The sequence below is a fragment of the Quercus lobata genome, chromosome 2 (assembly GCF_001633185.2).
Source record: "Quercus lobata isolate SW786 chromosome 2, ValleyOak3.0 Primary Assembly, whole genome shotgun sequence".
NCBI lineage: Eukaryota > Viridiplantae > Streptophyta > Magnoliopsida > Fagales > Fagaceae > Quercus > Quercus lobata.
Window position 1 is genome coordinate 91,662,274 of NC_044905.1, and position 12,618 is coordinate 91,674,891.

General features: G+C 38.0%; 2 protein-coding genes across 3 annotated transcripts; one reads left to right on the top strand and one right to left on the bottom strand.

Moving 5' to 3' along the window:
* Positions 1-5,403: 5,403 nt before the first annotated feature.
* Positions 5,404-9,285, top strand: LOC115977182 (leucine-rich repeat receptor-like protein kinase TDR). Its single transcript, XM_031098882.1, has 2 exons — positions 5,404-8,223; positions 8,714-9,285. Exons 1-2 carry the CDS (start codon positions 5,667-5,669, stop codon positions 9,028-9,030), a joined length of 2,874 nt encoding a protein of 957 aa, XP_030954742.1. The 5' UTR covers positions 5,404-5,666; the 3' UTR covers positions 9,031-9,285.
* A 77-nt stretch (positions 9,286-9,362) lies between these two features.
* On the bottom strand, positions 9,363-12,109 carry LOC115977183. Of its 2 annotated transcripts, none has more exons than XM_031098883.1 (2): positions 11,221-12,109; positions 9,363-10,223 (listed from the first exon to the last, which is right to left on the bottom strand). In XM_031098883.1, exons 1-2 carry the CDS (start codon positions 12,070-12,072, stop codon positions 10,119-10,121), a joined length of 957 nt encoding a protein of 318 aa, XP_030954743.1. In that variant the 5' UTR covers positions 12,073-12,109; the 3' UTR covers positions 9,363-10,118. The 2 variants fall into 2 exon arrangements, with proteins under 2 accessions (XP_030954743.1, XP_030954744.1); XM_031098884.1 differs by having other exon boundaries at positions 9,363-10,228; positions 11,221-12,108.
* Between the last annotated feature and the right edge of the window lie 509 nt (positions 12,110-12,618).

Below are 12,618 nucleotides of genomic sequence, written 5' to 3' on the forward strand. Positions count from 1 at the left end.
TCTTTGGTTGAAATGGTTCACATGCTCCACAGGATCTGTTCGACCATTGTAGATGGTGAACGTTGGTTAGTTGAACCGCCGACGAAGTTTTACCCTTTCAATCCTACGCGTGAAGGGTGATCTGGAAACTTGGTTCAACACCTTGCTCATAGCCTCATTTCCTAGGCCTTTACAAGGCGGGCTCTTATACCTACGTTTGTGATGGTGCTCCTTATCGTAGTAGAAAGATTCACTGGGTGGGGTCCTTGACCTTCGTCTATAACTGGCATCCTCTCCATCATCAGAGGAAACGTCGGAGTTGGAGGGGGTTCGCTTTGGCTGTGCACGGCACAGCTTTCTCTTCAGATGGTCAACCTCCAGTTGCAGGGCTTTGGTATTCTCCTTACGAGAGAGATGGCTCTTATCCCGAGGCTGACTCCTATCGGACTGGACGGTATGCACACTCCCCTTCCGATCCTTTCTTCGCTCGAGGTTGACAAAAGGATTTTCACGTTGGGATCCTATGGATTCTGTCTAGTGTGGACCTGAACCTACCATGGTTGAACGCTGCACTCACTATCACCCAAGTAATCTCCCCACAGACGGCGCCAATTGTAAAGACCAGATTTAAACTCCTAGCCCAAAAGGTATATGGACTTAGGCCCAAAAAGTCCAAAACAATAAATTTGTAGAGAATGAGTTGGAAAAGTTTTAATGAATTAAGCAGTAAGTAAACAGATCTTGATGACAAAGAAAGGAAGATAACAAATATACACTAAGGAAAAATATCCTCGGCAATGTCCGAGGAGACTAATTCCTATAAATTGCTTTTGAAACTCTGTTACAAGTTTGATTCCTAATTGCTATAGTGTTTCTCTTTTTCTTTTCTTTTTTCCGATCTCCTTTCCATTGAAGGTCTCTTACATTATATAATCCCCTTTTGATGATCTTGACCCTACACTTGTTGATCATCTAAGCTACTACTTGAGTGCTTGTCCCATCGGACATCCTCTCTGGCCCCTTATGAGTTGAGATGGCCAAGACAATACTGTTCAGGGGTCTTCTCCACATAAATGCAGCTAGAAAGTTAGCTGCAGAGCATTCAATGCGGTGGCAGCAGCTTTCCCTTACATATTTCTGAGCTCCCCTCCCTCTTTTACGTTCACGATGATCGTCCCCATCACTGAAACTTCTTGAAAGGTTACCCGTCACCTTGAATACTATGATACACATCTGGCTCGTGCTTTGCTTATCCGATGAGATATTCCTCCTCAACATGCCTTCTCATTTGTAACTTACTCATGGAACTCTGAACTTAACACCCTCATCACTGTTTATTCTTCCTCGGACCGATCAACGTCCTTGGACAAGGCACAAGGCCTAATATATAATTTTGGGCCCTTATCCCTACACTATGCTTTTTATTAAAAAAAAAAAAAAAATTAAAAAACCTAATTTCATACCATATTTTTTTAAAACCACTACTTTTTCAAAAAACCTATTTTTAAAAAGCTGAACTAGACTCACTCTTAGTCAAAAAAATATATATATATAATTATTATTGTAAGGACACGATTCGTAACGAACTGTAGCGGTGTGGGGTTCGCACGTAAAAAGGCCCAAAACAATATCATTTGTAGAGCGTGGGTTTAGAAGGCTAGGCCTTAGTCACCAGGTGGTGGGTTTTTCGTGGTATTCGTGCGTGTCTAGGTTATCTTCACCCATGGAGTCTTTCTCCTGGAGGTGGGCTGGGAGGCTCTGGTTTTTGGCCATTTTTCCCAGCCTTCTCTTTATGTTACTTATTTTTCCTTTTATATTTGCCTGCGTTCATTGTCCTTCGTCCACATATAGGGTCAACCTTTCCAAGATTGATACTTGTCCCATCAGCCTATACTCAAAGTCGTTGGGGGTGGCTGTAAAAGTCAAAGAATGCGGCTCTGTCAGGTTCAGAGCATTGAATGGCAATAAGGGCAGCTTTCCCTGGATATTTTAGATCTTTCTTCCAAGTTTCAGTCCTATACCGTTTTTACCCCTCTTTCAGGGGGGACTTTGGGTCTGCCGAGAACTGAACTGCCCTCGACGGTATCCAAAGGCTATCTTGTCGAGTTTGGGCCATAACCTTCCTTGGCTTGGGCCTTCGGGTTCTCCCCGGCGGTATCCATAGGCTATCTTGTCGAGCTTGGGTCATAGCCCTCCTTGGCTTGGGCCTTTGGATTCTCCCCGGGTAGATGGGCCTGGCCCATAAATCGTTTGGGCCCCACAATTATTATTCTTTAAACATTTTTTTATAAAATACTTGCATAAAAGGAAGTTTATATGAATTTTAGTTGTTTGTTCAATTGTGCTAGACATGAATGATATAACGATACATGAATTTTGACATGCAAGTGCAATAAAATTGTCACGGGAGAACACTGAAGAATTGCGGTCCCTCTCGTGATGATGAGTACCAAAATATTAATTACCTTGTTGTACACTTGTACCCTTTGTTTTTTTCTTTTTTGCATACATGCAATCAATGACAGCTTTTTGGACCAGCAACTTCACAGCTCAATGAAAGCAAAGGACGATAAATTGAATTACCGAGGACAAAGCTTCTTGCGTCCATTGTGTCTTTGTACTACTTTTTTTTTTTTTTTTTTTAATGAGAAGGTATTATTATTTTTATTTAATCCAATAAAAAAAATCAACTTTTTCTTCATGAAATAATTGAAATATGTTCAAAAATCAAAAGAGTCATCAATTTCATTATAAGACCTAATTACACAACTTCAGCTAACAATATAGTAAATAAATTTATTAATTATTCTTTCAATTTATATTTAAAAGTATAATACATATGTAAGAAAATTCAATACACTTCTAATAATACTCCAAAAGAGTATTTTTTTTTTTTTTTTTTTAACTCCGAGAATCATGAGAGCATGTTTTAGAGTCAAACTCAAAAGGAGTATTTTGACTTCTGGAATAAACTCGACACTTATTATTTACTCTCCTTTATACTATTTAAACTTTTATTGACCCAGATATATAAACAGCTAGGCAAGAACAACCTGGTTCAATTTTGACACTTTCACAAATAAATGCACTTTGTATCTCTTTAGATTAAACTTTTGTATTAGCAAAGAATCTATAACAGTACACCCAAAAGGATATATTTTGCGCCAATGGCAAATGGAAGCGATTATCAGTGCAGTACTATAACTTTATTTATGAACGAGAAAGAATATCGAGATGAATAAGTGTACGTTTGGGATACACTTTTTAAAAAGTTATAAGCTAGAACTATTGTATTGAATACTGTTTTTTTAAGATGATATTGAATATTGTAGAGTATAAACTATAAACACCAATCAAATAACTTACGTACATGCCATGCTACGTACAAAAAAAAAATTATATACCAGAAAAAGAAAAAAAGCAGAGTATAAACACTACTAATCAATCAGATGCTCACGTAATTTGATCATTGATTGCACGCTTTAATTATAAATAAAAAAGAGCATTACATTCTGCAAAATAAAGTCATTAAAAAACCTGAATTTGTCACGAGAGTTTGATCATATAATAAGGGACCCAATAGATCCTTAATCAATCCAAATATTCATGCTAAAGGCATCCCATTTGATCATTTTTCATTAAAAAATGATAAGATCACATAATTTTGGCTGCAACTAGTCGCACGCCGAGTTGTGAGCTGTAAAACCATAGTGATAAGTTCACATATTTACCGCTTGTCACATAACACGCTGTAGTTAAAGTTGTGTAAAATTTTGTGATTTTTAGTATCATTCTTTTTCTTTTTCTTTTTTTTTCTTTGCTAACATTAAACATTTAAACTCGGTCTGGGAGTTTGTACCACGGCATAAAGAGAGAGGAATGAGGGGCAACTGGCAAACTTCACAGATGTCAAGAAAGGGTAAACCTTTTATGTCCTTCAGGAGCACAAAAGTGCAAGCTGATCATAAATCAAGAAAAAAGGCAACCACTTTTATCACAACCCCTTGTCCTTTTCCATCTTTATTTCCCTGCACCTGGTACTGTCATTTCAAAAGCTTGAATTAGTGAATCCAAGTAAAGACTTATCCTTGTCCATATATGCAATGACATACATTATAATACCTGGGCCAATACACCCCCTCCCCTATCATTATCTTCCTCCTTATTATTCAATCAGTTTTAATTGACTAGGTAGATTCTCAAAAAAAATTGACTAGGTCTAGGATCACATTATTTGTTACCATAGTTTATTGAGAAATGGTCAGCTATAATTAATTAAACAATCATTTACTTTATTAATTTTCTTCATTCATAATCAACCCTATTAGGACTTTGGTACAAAAATCCATCTCTAAACTCATTCATATATGCTGCATTTTTTTTTTCTTTTTCCTTTTCACTCTCTGCAAATTATTTTACTTCATATGTTCAATCTTTTATTTGCTGCAAACTGTAATTAGTTTGGGTACACAAAACCAGTTTAAAACAATATGTAAGATAATATGTTAAAATCCTAATTTATCTTGACCATTACATTACTGCCTTTGGATATAGTTTTGTACATGAAGTTTGTTTATTGATCTTTTTTTTAAAAGTATAGTTATATCTATAAAAAAAGTTTTAAAATGTTATACATAAATTTAAAAATAAAAATCTTTTGCCTAAAATGTTAAAATCCTAATTTCTTTTTTAACTTTCGAATTAACAAATGCTGAAATGCATTGGCTAAATTAGTTTTTTTTTTTGTTTTTTATTTATTTATTACAATTGATCAACTTTTTCTAAGAACTCGCACAACATTCAATTAAAAGATATTGATTTATTAACTTTACAATCAATCAGCTCTTTCTTTAACACGTGCAATCAGGATGCCATTCCTCCTCAAGTAAAATCTAGCTGTTTTCTAAAATCCTGTAAAAGGGATATAAATAGGAGCATTCCTTTTCACTACCAAGGAAACAACAAAAAGGATGATTATATATTATAGCCGTTTAGACTAAGTTGCCACGATTTTACCAAACTTTTTTCAGTGGTGGTGACACAATTATGCCATAATATTCCCTTCACGTTCTTTATCCCCATGCATTAGTATGCACAATGATCACCAAAATAATTGACATGGAAAAGAAAATTGGTAACAATAGAATAATTTTTCCACAGAAGCTATGGTAATATCTGAATAACAAATTAATGTCCATCATTTTCAATTCTTATATGCCTTTCTTACATGATAAACCACTTTACTTAAAATTCAGTTCAATCTGTCCAACCAAAATAGACCATGCTAGACACTTTTTCTCATTTTTATTTTTATAAAAGCTAAAACCTGGATATTGATGATTTTGTTTCGAGTCCCACAGTGTCCAGGCACCAATTCAAAGTTAGCTTATTGGATACTCTAGTAAGAAAAAGATGCTCTTATTAGATATATATAAGCTTTATTCCCTAGTGGCCAACACCATCCAAATATACAAACACACAAAGGTCCCCTCTTGTTCCCAAAGGTAAACCAATAATATTCTCATATCAATCTCACTCCTTTTAAGCACAGTTGCTTCCTTTCACTAGTCCCAATGAATTTCTTTTACCCTAAAAAAACAAATTCTACATATCTTATTATAAACTGACACAGTTTTCTTTCTGGGGTACCTTCATTTGTCCATCTTTCTCATGCACTGCGAGTTCCAATGGAGATTTTCCGGTGCTTGGCTTACAAGCTTTTACTTTCTTTGATGTTCATCTTAGTGGTCTCAGCCATTGATCCCTACTCAGAGGCACTTCTGGGTTTAAAATCTGAGCTTGTAGATGATGATCACAGTTTGAGTGACTGGCTTGTACCTCCTGGAAAGAATGCACCTGGAGAAGTATCTGCATGTTCTTGGTCTGGCATCACTTGCAACAGCAACAAAACCATTGTTATTGGTTTAGACCTGTCAATGAAGAATCTTTCTGGTGTAATGACTGGGAAGCAACTCGGTGTCTTCACTAAGCTTGTTGATCTCAACCTCAGCTTCAACTCTTTCTCTGGGCAGCTTCCTGTGGAGATTTTTAACCTTTCCAATCTAAACGTCTTAGATATCAGCAGAAACAATTTTTCCGGCCACTTTCCTGGTGGGATATCTGGTCTAAAGAACCTGGTTGTGTTTGATGCCTTCAGCAACAGTTTTTCAGGGCCATTGCCTGTTGAAGTTCCACAGCTTGACTCTCTCAAGGTTCTTAACTTTGCTGGGAGTTACTTCAATGGACCAATTCCACCAGAATATGGATCTTTCAAGAGCCTTGAGTTTCTTCACCTAGGAGGAAATTTTCTGAGTGGTAACATACCACCAGAACTGGGTAAACTCAAAACAGTGACCCATATGGAGATTGGCTACAACACTTACCAAGGAAGTATTCCATGGCAATTGGGAAACATGAGTGAACTTCAGTATCTTGATATTGCTGGTGCAAATCTCTCTGGCCCAATACCAGAGCAACTCTCCAACCTCACCAAGTTGCAATCACTTTTTCTCTTCAGAAACCAGCTCACTGGATTGATACCACGGGAGTTCAGCAGAATCATGGCTCTCACAAACTTGGACCTTTCTGATAACCAAATTTCAGGGCCTATACCTGAGAGCTTTGTAGAGTTGAAGAACCTGAGACTCCTCAGTCTTATGTACAATGAGATGAATAGCACTGTCCCCGAAGACATTGCAGAACTCCCATCACTGGAAACTCTTCTTATATGGAACAATTTCTTCTCTGGTTCACTTCCACGGAGCTTAGGCAGAAACTCAAAAATCAAGTGGGTGGATGTTTCCACAAACAATTTCATTGGTAGCATTCCACCTGATATATGTTCAGGAGGTATGCTATATAAGTTGATCTTGTTTTCCAATAATTTTTCGGGCAGTCTTTCACCATCGCTCTCAAATTGTTCTTCACTTGTTCGTCTTAGACTTGAAGACAATTCATTCTCAGGTGAGGTTCCTTTAAAATTCAGCCATCTTTCTGATATCACATATGTGGACTTGTCAAGGAACAATTTGACAGGTGGGATTCCCACAGACATATCCCAAGCTGCCAAGCTTCAGTACTTCAACATCTCTAACAATCCAGAATTAGGAGGCATGATCCCTGCAGAGACATGGTCTTTGCCACCTCTTCAAAACTTCTCAGCATCCTCTTGTAGTATCTCAGGCAATCTTCCTCCATTCCAGTCTTGCAAATCCATTTCTGTAATTGAATTGAGCATGAACAATTTGTCAGGAATTGTCCCAAAAAGTGTTTCTAATTGCCAGGCTATTGAGAGGATGGATTTGGCAAACAATAATTTGTCAGGTCATATACCTGAAGAGCTTGCAAATCTTCCTGCTCTTAGTGTCTTGGACCTATCACACAATAGTTTCAACGGCCCAATACCAGCAAAGTTTGGTAGTTCTTCAAGTTTACTACTATTGAATGTGTCTTTCAATGATATCTCCGGTTCCATTCCCTCAGAAAATTCATTTAGATTAATGGGTAGCACTGCATTTGTTGGAAATCCTCAGCTATGTGGAGCACCTCTGCGACCATGTTCTGGTTCAGATACAATATTGGGAAGCAAGGGCACAAGGAAGCTAAGATGGGTCCTGGTACTGTGTGCAGGGGTGGTCATATTAATTGTAGCATTAATTCTTGGGATAATTTACTTCCAAAGAGGATTTAAAGGCCGATGGAAGATGGTCTCGTTTAATGGAATCCCTCGATTCACTGCCAAGGATGTTTTGAAGAGCCTCGGTTCTACAGAATCAGCAGAAGCTGTACAAGCACCATCGGCTTCAGTTTGTAAGGCAGTCCTGCCTACAGGTATAACAGTTCTGGTGAAGAAAATTGAATGGGAAGCCAAGAGAATAGGGGTCATGTCAGAATTTATAACAACCTTGGGAAATTCAAGGCACAAGAATTTGATTAGATTGTTGGGATTTTGCTATAACAAGCATTTGGCTTATCTTTTGTATGATTACTTGCCTAATGGGAATTTAGCTGAGAAAATAAGAATGAAGATGGATTGGGCAACCAAATACAAAATTATAGTTGGGATTGCAAAGGGACTTTGCTTCCTTCACCACGACTGTTATCCAGCAATTCCTCATGGAGATCTGAAGTCAAGTAACATAGTATTTGATGAAAACATGGAACCCCATTTGGCAGAATTTGGCTTCAAGTATCTGGTACAGTTGAATAAAGGTTTATATCCAGCAACTTCCAAGAAGGAAACAGGTATGAATGACTATATATGTTTTATATTCTTTCATGTAGTATATGTTAGCTGTTATGAGGATTCTTGTCTTTCAACAGCTTACTCACTTATGTCAAACAAACAAATTAAAGCTTTCATCAAACATTCCAAGACTAGCAAAGTTGAGAGAATGTCTGAACAGGCTGTACATATACTTTATAAGCTTTTAAAAAATCACTATAGGTCCAACCAAGAAAGTTATCGCTTGTTTAGTCAGAGAATAAATATTCCTTGGCAATCTTAGCATACAATCAGGAATAGCATATTAGCACTACTATTTTGAAAGAGAGCATCAAAATTCAAAGCCAGTCTAATTTGCCGACAGAGACAATGAAAGACATTTGGAAGAGACAATATTCCCACAGTCTGACATCTTTTTGCACCTCAGCCTTTATTGATTCTACTTATTTGCAGTCTCTATTCAAAGAACTAGAAGCAGTCCTTTAAGGTTTGTTTCTTATCTTTGGACAGGTGAATTCAACAATGCCATTAAAGAGGAGCTTTACACGGACGTTTACAACTTCGGAGAGATCATTCTGGAAATTTTAACTAATGGCAAGTTGACAAATGCAGGAGCAAGCATTCACAACAAACCAAAGGAGGTTCTTTTAAAAGACATTTACAATGAAAATGAAGTTGATTGTAAAACCTCGTTGCAAGAGGAGATAAAATTGGTTATTGATGTTGCTTTCATCTGCACTAGAAGTAGGGCATCTGATCGTCCATCCATAGAAGATGCACTCAAGTTTTTATCAGGGTTGAAGCCACAAGATAATAACAGAACTTAAGCAGGAGGGCTCCAAGTTATAATTTCAATTACACATTTCCATATATTATTGGACATAACAGATATAAAGAATAGTTAGATGATAAGAGTGCCTGTCTGTAGTTAATCTGGTCCATAGCTTGCTTTTATCATAATTATTAGAACTGTTTTGCACTATAAAAGTGGCACTGCTGTACCTATGAGGTTGTGTACCCTTCACCCCATCTTGAGGGGTGGTGGTGGACTATATATATATACATATTTGTTCAACTTTCAATATCTGTTTTTGTTTTTCATTTTATGCTAGGTCATATAATCTCTGCTAGTTACTTTCTACTAGGCCATACATTCTCTGTTACAGGTCCATTTCGAAAGAAAAGATGAAACTTCAGTATTCCCAGGACAAACAAGCAAATTAGAGTATTTATGAAAAGTTCGTAGGGTTATAGGGGTACTTGATAGGGTTTTAGACTTCAGTAAATTACAAAAAGTCTATTAAAATTTAAAAGAAAACAGCAATATCAGAAAAGGGATCAACAGAAAAACTCTAGTACTATAGCATTACAGTGAAAAGCTTATTTTTAGGTACAAATTTTTAAAGTTAACACTTTTTTTTTCTAGATGCAGTTGTGCTGTAATAATCATTTTAGCTAAAATAATCTAATTAAAATAATTTAAGATGATCAAAGTTGTTTTTAACATTATAAACAGAACAGAAACTAGGTGCCATTGTGGAAACTCATAATACATGAAAGATTGAAGTTATTACTGTGGAAAATGGAGTGAGATATCTTACCTACCAAAGATGTGCTACAAACTAGTTAGAATATCCTCAACAGATGTGTGCACTTTTTGTGGATGTCCTTATGAAACTGCACTGCATATCTTTATCAAATGCCCTTTTACCATCTATGTCTGGGCAAACTTGTTATTGCCAATTGAACTGGAGAATCTCCTTGTTTCATCCATTAAATCATTGATCATTGGGTTAAGATGCCCAGCTGAATTCTTCAAGTTAGAGGTATGGGAGGCAGGTCAGTTTACTTTGATTCAGTGTACTACTATGTGATCTCCTCTGGATGAACAGAAACAAGATGGTTTTTGAAGGGTTTAGAGCTGGCCCGATCTATCAAAGCAAACGGAGCTTCCAAGATTGTTGGAAAGCATGGTTGCCATCCGAAGCCTCAGAAGCTCTTCGGAAGTGGCATCCTCCACCTGCACTGCAGGTTGGTTAAAATTAAACTTTGATGCAACTGTTAGGGAATCAGAGGTCATGCTGGGAGCCTGGGAGTCATTTGCAAAGATAAAGAAGGTTTAATTAAGAAAAGCTAGGACAAAAAGAGAATATCCAGGGAATGCACTAAGGGGAGAAGCTATGGCTGCCCTTTTTGCTGCGATCTGTGATCAGTCCCTATGCCCAGTAAATATCATAACTGAAGGGGATGCTGCCAATGTTCTTCTACTGTTGGAAATTTTAACTACTCTATTTCAATTGTAATAAGGGAAGCTAATGCATTATGTATCTCTCCATAAACATTAATCTCAATTCTCACCCAATGGTTAGTATTTTGTAACAGAACTGGTCCTTTCACCATCTCAGATTCTCAGACATTCCTAGCTGTGTGTTAGGGGGGTTAAGAGAGTTGGGGACCAGCTCTTCTTTCTTCTTTCCATTCCTTTGGTTTGGTATGTGTTATTAACCAGTGCATGCTTATTTTCTTTCCTGAAACAATTTGATGAAATTCTAAAATCCAGTGCCTGCTCTTAACTAGTATTTGATTGCAAATTCTAGTTAGTTCAATTGATGATGTCTCTTGTCCTCAAATAAAAAACTTGAATTTGAACTTCGCCTACACTAGAAAGAAAACGTCATAGATTTCAAATCTCTATTAAAAACTATTACCTGGTTTTAGTCAGTGCCTGTAGTAGCAAAGAAAACACAGTCCTGAAAATCATATTGCTCTGTACTAGAATTAGCCATACTAAAACCAATTCAATTGCCACAACAAGCATTAACAACATAATGGACAAATGACCAATCTACATTTTGAATAAACAACACAAAACTCATCATAAAATCTCTACCAACCAAAACTAAATTACAATTACAATTACAATTACAATTACAAAACTTGCTCAAATTCTAAGCCGTACCAAATCTCAAAGCAAGAGCATTAACAACACCATCAAAGCTATCAAACTTATCACTCACCAAATCAACTTTGACACCCAAACTCTCGGCCCCAGCAGCAGTGACAGGCCCATGGGCCGCCACAACCAAATCAGGACACGTTTTCCTCACCATCTTCCAATCCCAACCAACCATTTCCCTCAAACTCTTCAACAGCCCATCCACCTCAGCAGTGCTCGTGAACACCACCGCACCCAATTCCCCTCTCTCGCACTTCTCCACCAGTTCCTTCCCACACTCGCGCCCCTTCCACCGTGTCTCGTACGCGCTCACCCTCACCGGATCCCACCCCTTCTCCTCCAGCTCCTTCACAAAATTCGGCACCACCGCCGGCTCGTCGAGCCCCACCACGGTTGGTACCAGACACATGAGTCTCCGTCCGAGCCCTAGCCCTAGCGCGTGGACTAAACCGCTCGGGGTCGCGATTGGAGGGACTAAGACTCTGATTCGGTTAGGGTTTTGGCAAAACTTGGCGATGAAGGAATCGTCGTTGACGATGAGTTCCGAGTCTTTGCCGAGAGCGGCGAGGATGAAGGTGTGGCCGTGTGGGGATAAGAGGGGTTCGGTGAAGTCGGCTATGGCGGTTGAGAGGGATGTGATGGCGGCGCGTGAGGTGAAGGCGATGGCGGAGAAGGATTCGAGAGTTGGAGGGGGAGAGAGGTAGGGTTTGAGGGAGTGTGGGGTTGGGTGGGTGACTAGTGTGGGGCACCACAGGGGATTGAAGCCCTTGATGGTGAGCAAGTGACACAGACGCGCCGCGTAGTTTGGTGGCGTTGTGAAAGCTACGGTGGGGTAGGAGCAAGTGGTGGTGGCGGCGGTGGTGGGGGATAGTGGGCCCGGAAAAGGATACGTTGGATTTTGCATGGTCATCATTTCTTTGGTCACGTCAATTCATTCATTCATCTAACGCAGAATAATATATACCGGCCCTTTTTTTTTTTTTTTTTTTTCAATTCTATACACTATTATTAATTTAAAAACATTAGCTTCTTTTTTTGTTTTTTTTTTTTTTTAAAATCAATTAAATTTAAATATTGATTATATTGACCAATAAAAAAAAGTATTGTTATTTATAGGATCTCGATTTGTGGTCCAAGCCCAAAGTGTATGAGATCTTGGTTCAATTAGTCCAATACAATAAATTTGTAGAAAGTTTGTCAAAAAACTAGGCCCTAATGAGTTGAACAGTGGCTAGTATTAAATTAAATGACAATCAAGCACAAATAAGAGGTATTGATGTCGATGGACTTTCAGTCTGAGGAGGTCACAATTATATATATTGATCACAGTTGGATACAGAGACAATTTAGATTGTTATCGTGTTCTCCCTCTCTTTTTCTGATCCCCCTTCACGAAGAGTCCTTCACATTATATATCCTCCTTTGGACCATCCTCATCCTACACCTGTTAATCATTCTC

What these genes read in the sequence shown, in the direction of transcription:
- LOC115977183 (XM_031098883.1), bottom strand. Translation starts at nt 12,072, where the DNA reads ATGATGACCATGCAAAATCCAACGTATCCTTTTCCGGGCCCACTATCC. An exon ending in TGGGTGTCAAAGTTGATTTG is followed by an intron (nt 10,224 to 11,220) that starts GTGAGTGATAAG and finishes CCTGCAGTGCAG; the next exon opens with GTGGAGGATGCCACTTCCGA.
- LOC115977182 (XM_031098882.1), top strand. Translation starts at nt 5,667, where the DNA reads ATGGAGATTTTCCGGTGCTTGGCTTACAAGCTTTTACTTTCTTTGATG. An exon ending in AACTTCCAAGAAGGAAACAG is followed by an intron (nt 8,224 to 8,713) that starts GTATGAATGACT and finishes ATCTTTGGACAG; the next exon opens with GTGAATTCAACAATGCCATT.